Consider the following 9,665-nt stretch of genomic DNA (forward strand, 5'->3'; position numbering starts at 1 on the left):
ACCTGACAGAGGCCTGTGTTACCAGAGTACCTGACAGAGGACCTGACAGAGGCCTGTCCTAACAGATGACCTGACAAAGGCCTGTCCTAACAGAGGACCTGACAGAGGACCTGACAGAGGCCTGTGTTACCAGAGGACCTGACAGAGGACCTGACAGAGGCCTGTCCTAACAGAGGACCTGACAGAGGCCTGTGTTACCAGAGGACCTGACAGAGGACCTGACAGAGGCCTGTCCTAACAGAAGACCTGACAGAGGCCTGTGTTACCAGAGGACCTGACAGAGGCCTGTGTTACCAGAGGACCTGACAGAGGCCTGTCCTAACAGAGGACCTGACAGAGGCCTGTGTTACCAGAGGACCTGACAGAGGCCTGTGTTACCAGAGGACCTGACAGAGGACCTGACAGAGGCCTGGACCTAACAGAGGACCTGACAGAGGCCTGTGTTACCAGAGGACCTGACAGAGGACCTGACGGAGGCCTGTCCTAACAGAGGACCTGACGGAGGCCTGTGTTACCAGAGGACCGGACAGAGGACCTGACGGAGGCCTGTCCTAACAGAGGACCTGACAGAGGCCTATCCTAACAGAGGACCTGACGGAGGCCTGTCCTAACAGAGGACCTGACAGAGGCCTGTCCTAACAGAGGACCTGACGGAGGCCTGTCCTAACAGAGGACCTGACAGAGGCCTGTCCTAACAGAGGACCTGACGGAGGCCTGTCCTAACAGAGGACCTGACAGAGGCCTGTGCCCCCAGGCCTTCGTGGACAGCTACCCCCAGTTCAAGAAGATGTCGGGGGCGGTGTCGAAGCACGTGACGGTGGTGGGGGAGCTGTCCCGCCTGGTGGCGGAGCGGCAGCTGATGGAGGTCTCAGAGGTGGAGCAGGAGCTGGCCTGCCAGAACGACCACTCCAGCGCCCAGCAGGTACACACACACACACACACAGACACACACACACACACACACACACACACACACACACACACACACACACACACACACACACACACACACACCAACACGCATGCACATCAATACGCACACACATGCACATGCATCAACACGCACGCATCAACACACACGCACACTTCAACATTCACGCAAACACATCAAAATGCACACACATACATCAACCCGCACGCACACACACACGCACACATGCACACGCACATGCATCAACGCGCAACAACACACCAACAAACAACGCATCAACGAACACACCAACAAACAACGCATCAACACACCAACAAACAACGCATCAACAAACACACCAACAAACAACGCATCAACAAACACACCAACAAACAACGCATCAACAAACAAACCAACAAACAACGCATCAACAAACACACCAACAAACAACGCATCAACAAACACACCAACAAACAACGCATCAACGAACACACCAACAAACAACGCATCAACGAACACACCAACAAACAACGCATCAACGAACACACCAACAAACAACGCATCAACAAACACACCAACAAACAACGCATCAACGAACACACCAACAAACAACGCATCAACAAACACACCAACAAACAACGCATCAACGAACACACCAACAAACAACGCATCAACGAACACACCAACAAACAACGCATCAACAAACACACCAACAAACAACGCATCAACAAACACACCAACAAACAACGCATCAACGAACACACCAACAAACAACGCATCAACAAACACACCAACAAACAACGCATCAACAAACACACCAACAAACAACGCATCAACAAACACACCAACAAACAACGCATCAACAAACACACCAACAAACAACGCATCAACAAACACACCAACAAACAACGCATCAACAAACACAAACACAGACACGCCCACACACTAACCCCCCCCCCCCCCCCCCCGTACAGAAGGTTCGCCGGTTGCTCCGCCTCCCTGGGGTGTGTGAGCTGGACGCCGTCCGCCTGGTGATGCTCTACGCCCTGCGCTACGAGCGCCATAGCAACAGCGTGCTGCCCGCCATGATGGAGGAGCTCGCCAAGAGGGGCGTGTCCGAGAAGTACCGCAAGGTCAGAGGTCACGCAGAGGTCACTCAGGGGTCACACCTGTCGTCCGACGGTCCGGCACGTTTGATTGGTTGATTGATGGAGAGAGAGAGAGAGAGAGAGAGGGAGAGAGGGAGAGAGAGAGAGAGAGAGAGAGAGAGAGAGAGAGAGAGAGGGAGAGGGAGAGGGAGAGGGAGAGGGAGAGGGAGGGAGAGAGAGGGAGAGAGGGAGAGAGAGAGAGAGAGAGAGAGAGGAGAGAGAGAGAGAGAGAGAGAGGGAGAGAGAGAGAGAGAGAGAGAGAGGGAGAGAGAGAGAGAGAGAGAGAGAGAGAGAGAGAGAGAGAGAGAGAGAGGGAGAGAGGGAGAGAGGAGAGAGAGAGAGAGAGAGAGAGAGAGAGAGAGAGAGGGAGAGGCAGAGAGAGAGAAAAACTGCTATTTGTTGTGTTTATATATTTGTGTTATTGTGTGTGTGTTTGTGTGTGTGTGTAGATGGTCCACAGTGTGGTGGAGTACGGGGGGAAGCGGGTGAGAGGAAGTGACCTCGTCACGGCAACGGACGCCGTGGCGATCACCAAACAGTTCCTCAAGGGGCTCAAGGTAACACACATATACACAACATATACACACTTCACACACACACACACAATGTACCACACACGTTATACACACATCATACACAAAACATATACACACATCACACACACACACCCTATGTACACACACATCACACACACATCCTGTACAGATCACACACACACACAACATACACACACATCAAACACACATCTTGTACACATCACACACACACATCCTGTATGCACATCATGTGTGTTATCTGGTGTTGTGTGTTTTATGTAGTACTTTGTATGTTTTAGGGCGTGAACATGTTTTATGTGGTACTTTGTGTGATTTATGTGGTACTTTGTCTGTTTTATGTAGTACTTTGCATGTTTTAGGGCGTCAACGTGTTTTTATGTTGTACTTTGCGTGGTACTTTGTGTGTTTTATGCAGTACTTTGCGTGTTTTAGGGCGTGGAGAACGTGTACACGCAGCACCAGCCTCTGCTGCAGGACACTCTGGACCAGCTGGTGAAGGGGAAGCTGAGAGACGCACTGTTCCCCTACCTGGGGGCCAGCAGCCTCCGAGACAGGTACACACCTGGGGGCCCTCACCTGGGGGCCCTCACCTGGGGGCCCTCACCTCGGGGCCCTCACCTCGGGGCCCTCACCTGGGGGACCTCACCTAGGGGTATTATAAGGGTACTATTTATATAGTGTGTATATATTTATGTAGTGTATACATAATGTATTTAGTATGTATAATGTGTGTATTGTGTCCCCAGGCCCCAGGACGTGCTGGTGTTCGTGGTGTATATATATAGTATTTATATAGTGTATATAATGTATATATAATGTGTACCAGGCCCCAGGACGTGCTGGTGTTGGTGGTGTATATATATAGTATTTATGTAGTGTATATAATGTATATATAATGTGTACCAGGCCCCAGGACGTGCTGGTGTTGGTAGTGTATATATATAGTATTTATATAGTGTATATAATGTATATATAATGTGTACCAGGCCCCAGGACGTGCTGGTGTTCGTGGTGTATATATATAGTATTTATATAGTGTATATAATGTATATATAATGTGTACCAGGCCCCAGGACGTGCTGGTGTTGGTGGTGTATATATATAGTATTTATGTAGTGTATATAATGTATATATAATGTGTACCAGGCCCCAGGACGTGCTGGTGTTGGTAGTGTATATATATAGTATTTATATAGTGTATATAATGTATATATAATGTGTACCAGGCCCCAGGACGTGCTGGTGTTGGTGGTGTATATATATAGTATTTATATAGTGTATATAATGTATATATAATGTGTACCAGGCCCCAGGACCTGCTGGTGTTCGTGGTGTATATACAGTGGGGCAAAAAAGTATTTAGTCAGCCACCAATTGTGCAAGTTCTCCCACTTAAAAAGATGAGAGAGGCCTGTAATTGTCATCATAGGTATACCTCAGCTATGAGAGACAAAATGAAAAAGAAAATCTAGAAAATCACATTGTCTGATTTTTAAAGAATTTATTTGCAAATTATGGTGGAAAATAAGTATTTGGTCAATAACAAAAGGTCATCTCAATACTTTGTTACATGCCCTTTGTTGGCAATGACAGAGGTCAAACGTTTTCTGTAAGTCTTTACAAGGTTTTCACACACTGCTGCTGGTATTTTGGCCCATTCCTCCATGCAGATCTCCTCTAGAGCAGTGATGTTTTTGGGCCTTTGCTGGGCAACACAGACTTTCAACTCCCTCCAAAGATTTTCTATGGGGTTGAGATCTGGAGAGACTGGCTAGGCCACTCCAGGACCTTGAAATGCTTCTTAAGAAGCCACTCCTTCGTTGCCCGGGCGGTGTGTTTGGGGTCATTGTCATGCTGAAAGACCCAGCCACGTTTCATCTTCAGTGCCCTTGCTGATGGAAGGAGGTTTTCACTCAAAATCTCACGATACATGGCCCCATTCATTCTTTCCGTCACACGGATCAGACGTCCTGGTCCCTTGGCAGAAAAACAGCCCCAAAGCATGATGTTTCCACCCCCATGCTTCACTGTAGGTATGGTGTTCTTTGGATCCAACTCAGCATTCTTTCTCCTCCAAACACGACGAGTTGAGTTTTTACCAAAAAGTTCTATTTTGGTTTCATCTGACCATATGACATTCTCCCAACCCTGTTCTGGATCATCCAAATGCTCTCTAGCAAACTTCAAACGGACCCGGACATGCACTGGCTTTAGCTGGGGGACACGTCTGGCACTGCAGGATTTGAGTCCCTGGCGGCGTAGTGTGTTAGTGATGGTAGCCTTTGTTACTTTGGTCCCAGCTCTCAGGAGGTCATTCACTAGGTCCCCCCGTGTGGTTCTGGGATTTTTGTTCACCGTTCTTGTGATCATTTTGACCCCACAGGGTGAGATCTTGCATGGAGCCCCAGATCGAGGGAGATTATCAGTGGTCTTGTATGCATTCCATTTCCTAATTATTGCTCCCACAGTTGATTTCTTCACACCAAGCTGCTTACCTATTGCAGATTCAGACTTTTCAGCCTGGTGCAGGTCTACAATTGTGTTTCTGGTGTCCTTTGACAGCTCTTTGGTCTTGGCCATAGTGGAGTTTGGAGTGTGACTGTTTGAGGTTGTGGACAGGTGTCTTTTATACTGATAAGGAGTTCAAACAGGTGCCATTAATACAGGTAACAAGTGGAGGACAGAGGAGCCTCTTAAAGAAGAAGTTACAGGTCTGTGCCAGCCAGAAATCTTGCTGGTTTGTAGGTGACCAAATACTTATTTTCCACCATAATTTGCAAATAAATTCTTAAAAAATCAGACAATGTGATTTTCTGGATTTTTTTTTTTCATTTTGTCTCTCATAGCTGAGGTTTACCTATGATGAAAATTACAGGCCTCTCTCGTCTTTTTACGTGGGAGAACTTGCACAATTGGTGGCTGACTAAATACTTTTTTGCCCCACTGTATATAGTATTTATCTAGTGTGTATAATGTATATATAATGTGTACCAGGCCCCAGGACGTGCTGGTGTTCGTGGTGTGTATATATGTAGTATTTATATAGTGTATATAATGTATATATAATGTGTACCAGGCCCCAGGACGTGCTGGTGTTCGTGGTGTATATATGTAGTATTTATATAGTGTATATAATGTATATATAATGTGTACCAGGCCCCAGGACGTGCTGGTGTTCGTGGTGTGTATATATGTAGTATTTATATAGTGTATATAATGTATATATAATGTGTACCAGGCCCCAGGACGTGCTGGTGTTCGTGGTGTGTATATATGTAGTATTTATATAGTGTATATAATGTATATATAATGTGTACCAGGCCCCAGGACGTGCTGGTGTTCGTGGTGTATATATGTAGTATTTATATAGTGTATATAATGTATATATAATGTGTACCAGGCCCCAGGACGTGCTGGTGTTCGTGGTGTATATATGTAGTATTTATATAGTGTATATAATGTATATATAATGTGTACCAGGCCCCAGGACGTGCTGGTGTTCGTGGTGTATATATGTAGTATTTATATAGTGTATATAATGTATATATAATGTGTACCAGGCCCCAGGACGTGCTGGTGTTCGTGGTGTATATATGTAGTATTTATATAGTGTATATAATGTATATATAATGTGTACCAGGCCCCAGGACGTGCTGGTGTTCGTGGTGTATATATGTAGTATTTATATAGTGTATATAATGTATATATAATGTGTACCAGGCCCCAGGACGTGCTGGTGTTCGTGGTGGGCGGGGCCACCTACGAGGAGGCGCTCTGCGTCTACAACCTGAACCGCTCGGTGCCCGGGGTCCGTATCGTCCTGGGGGGCACCGCCGTGCACAGCACCAAGAGGTACTAGTACTCACTAGTACTACAGTACACAGCACCACGAGGTACTAGTACTCACTAGTACTACAGTACACAGCACCACGAGGTAGTAGTACTCACTAGTACTACAATACACAGCACCAAGAGGTACTTGTATTACAATACACAGCACCAAGAGGTACTAGTACTACAATACATAGCACCAAGAGGTACTAGTATACACTAGTACTACAATACACAGCACCAAGAGGTACTAGTACACACTAGTACTAAAGTACACAGCACCAAGAGGTACTTGTACTACAATACACAGCACCAAGAGGTACTAGTACACACTAGTACTACAGTACACAGCACCAAGAGGTACTAGTACACACTAGTACTACAATACACAGCACCAGAGGTACTAGTACACACTAGTACTACAGTACACAGCACCAAGAGGTACTAGTACACACTAGTACTACAATACACAGCACCAAGAGCTACTAGTACACACTAGTACTACAACACACAGCACCAAGAGGTACTAGTACTCACTAGTACTACAATACACAGCACCAAGAGGTACTAGTACTCACTAGTACTACAGTACACAGCACCAAGAGGTACTAGTACACACTAGTACTACAATACACAGCACCAAGAGCTACTAGTACACACTAGTACTACAGTACACAGCACCAAGAGGTACTAGTACACACTAGTACTACAATACACAGCCCCAAGAGGTACTAGTACACACTAGTACTACAATACACAGCACCAATAGGTACTAGTACTACAATACACAGCACCAAGAGGTACTAGTACTCACTAGTACTACAATACACAGCACCAAGAGGTACTAGTACTACAATACACAGCACCAAGAGGTACTAGTATACACTAGTACTACAGTACACAGCACCAAGAGGTACTAGTACACACTAGTGCTACAATACACAGCACCAAGAGGTACTAGTACACACCACCAAGAGGTACTAGTACACACTAGTACTACAATACACAGCACCAAGAGGTACTAGTACTCACTAGTACTACAGTACACAGCACCAAGAGGTACTAGTACACACTAGTACTACAGTACACAGCACCAAGAGGTACTAGTACACACTAGTACTACAATACACAGCCCCAAGAGGTACTAGTACACACTAGTACTACAATACACAGCACCAATAGGTACTAGTACTACAATACACAGCACCAAGAGGTACTAGTACTCACTAGTACTACAATACACAGCACCAAGAGGTACTAGTACTACAATACACAGCACCAAGAGGTACTAGTATACACTAGTACTACAGTACACAGCACCAAGAGGTACTAGTACACACTAGTGCTACAATACACAGCACCAAGAGGTACTAGTACACACCACCAAGAGGTACTAGTACACACTAGTACTACAATACACAGCACCAAGAGGTACTAGTACTCACTAGTACTACAGTACACAGCACCAAGAGGTACTAGTACACACTAGTACTACAATACACAGCACCAAGAGGTACTAGTACACACTAGTACTACAATACACAGCACCAAGAGTTACTAGTACACACTAGTATTACAGTACACAGCACCAAGAGGTACTAGTACTACTATACACAGCACCAAGAGGTACTAGTACACACTAGTACTACAGCACACAGCACCAAGAGGTAGTAGAACTACTACCGTACTCACCACAGTACACAGCACCAGCAGGTACTAGTACTACCACAGTACACACTAGTACTCACCACAGTACACAGCACCTGGAGGTACTAGTACTCACTAGTACTACCCTTGATCATACAAACTCACCCTAAACTCCTACAGAGAGGATCGACCAATCAGAGGCCTTCCAGGGCTTTGGTCAGCTGACCTTGTCTCCTAACCTTGTCTCCTAACCTTATGTCCTAGCTTCCTCGAGGAGGTAACCATGACGACCGGCAACATCAGCGACAGAGCCGGAGAGGGACGGAACCTTAGCAGACGCTGAACACACACAAACATGCACACGCACACACACACGCACACACATACACACACGTATGTGTTGTGATATCATTAAGTTATGTTGTGATTTGTTATGATTTGATTGTCAGTCTTTCTTCTCTGTTGTGTTGTGTTTGTATGATTATTTTAATGTAATAAAGTATTACACAGAATGCACAGTCTGCTGGTAGATTAATCACAACCACAAACACACACACACCCACACACACACACACACACACACATAATCACAATCACACACACACACACATACAAATACAGACACAGACCCATACAGACATACACATACACATACACGCACACGCACACAAACACACACACTGACGGTGTAATCTCCTAGCGGTCGGTAGATGGCGCTGTCGGGTTATTTACGGAGAATAAAGCGTTTGTGCGCGCGAGAGATGGAGCGAGTCGGGGGGGGTGGAGGAGAGGGGGGGAGGCCCCGAGCTGAGGTTCATCCCGAACAGCGCGTGAGGTTGGGTCGATCACCGGAGCATCTCCCGCTGGAGCGAGGAGGATGAGCCGGTCGGAGACCCTGTCCAGGACCCGGGGCGCGGAGCAGCAGGTGAGCCGATCCGCGACCCGGGAGGCGCGTCACCTCACCGGGAGGCGGTAGGACCGGTGTGTCGGGGTCGTGATGCGGGGGTCGCTGGTGTCGCTCGTGATTTCTTTTGTTTTATTTCGCGCGGACGAGGTTAGAATCCGCGCGTGCGTATTGATATGCGCGTGCGTGTTGATGTTTGTAATCCGTCGCGCGCCCAGATGGTTTCTGCGTCTGAGGATCACGTGACGCACCGCGGATTAAGCGTCTGTAATCTCAAGATTGAAGAATCAAAAAGCTTTATTGGCATGAAAACGGACATTTAAAATTTCAGCTTCAACAAAATAAACAAAATCATAATGGTAAAATATTTACTATTATGATTTAATTTATTTAGTTGTGTCCACCTTACTGTGTGTGTGTATATAGTATATATGTCTATATATATATACACTGTGTGCATATATTATTTATATATAAATATATATGTGTGTGTGTGTGTGTGTGTAGGCTGCGGCTCCTCCCCTTCATCCCCCAGAGAAAGCTGGTTGGTTGAGGAGGTTTTGCGGGCGGGGCCTCTTCAGGGAGCTGTGGAGGAGCAGATTCGTCTCGCTGAGAGGAGAGCACCTCCTCCTGTCAGACCAGGAGGTGAATGTACTGTAATATAGAGG

At 46.4% G+C, this 9,665-nt stretch overlaps 1 protein-coding gene across 2 annotated transcripts in view; it reads left to right on the forward strand.

The window, feature by feature from the left end:
• vps45 (vacuolar protein sorting 45 homolog) overlaps positions 1–8,573 on the forward strand; it is a 14,048-nt gene extending 5,475 nt beyond the window's left edge. The window contains exons 10-15 of one of the 2 annotated variants that reach the window (XM_079749809.1): positions 755–922; positions 1,888–2,043; positions 2,508–2,615; positions 3,048–3,169; positions 6,336–6,467; positions 8,358–8,573. In XM_079749809.1, the coding sequence (XP_079605935.1) occupies positions 755–922; positions 1,888–2,043; positions 2,508–2,615; positions 3,048–3,169; positions 6,336–6,467; positions 8,358–8,436 (765 nt within the window). In that variant the 3' untranslated portion in view covers positions 8,437–8,573. Of the gene's footprint in view, positions 1–754; positions 923–1,884; positions 2,044–2,507; positions 2,616–3,047; positions 3,170–6,335; positions 6,468–8,357 lie in introns of both variants that reach the window. The other variant, XM_079749808.1, reaches the window with a different exon arrangement.
• The last annotated feature ends 1,092 nt before the right edge of the window (positions 8,574–9,665 follow it).

This window comes from Pollachius pollachius (genome assembly GCF_949987615.1).
Source record: "Pollachius pollachius genome assembly, chromosome: 13".
Lineage (NCBI taxonomy): Eukaryota > Metazoa > Chordata > Actinopteri > Gadiformes > Gadidae > Pollachius > Pollachius pollachius.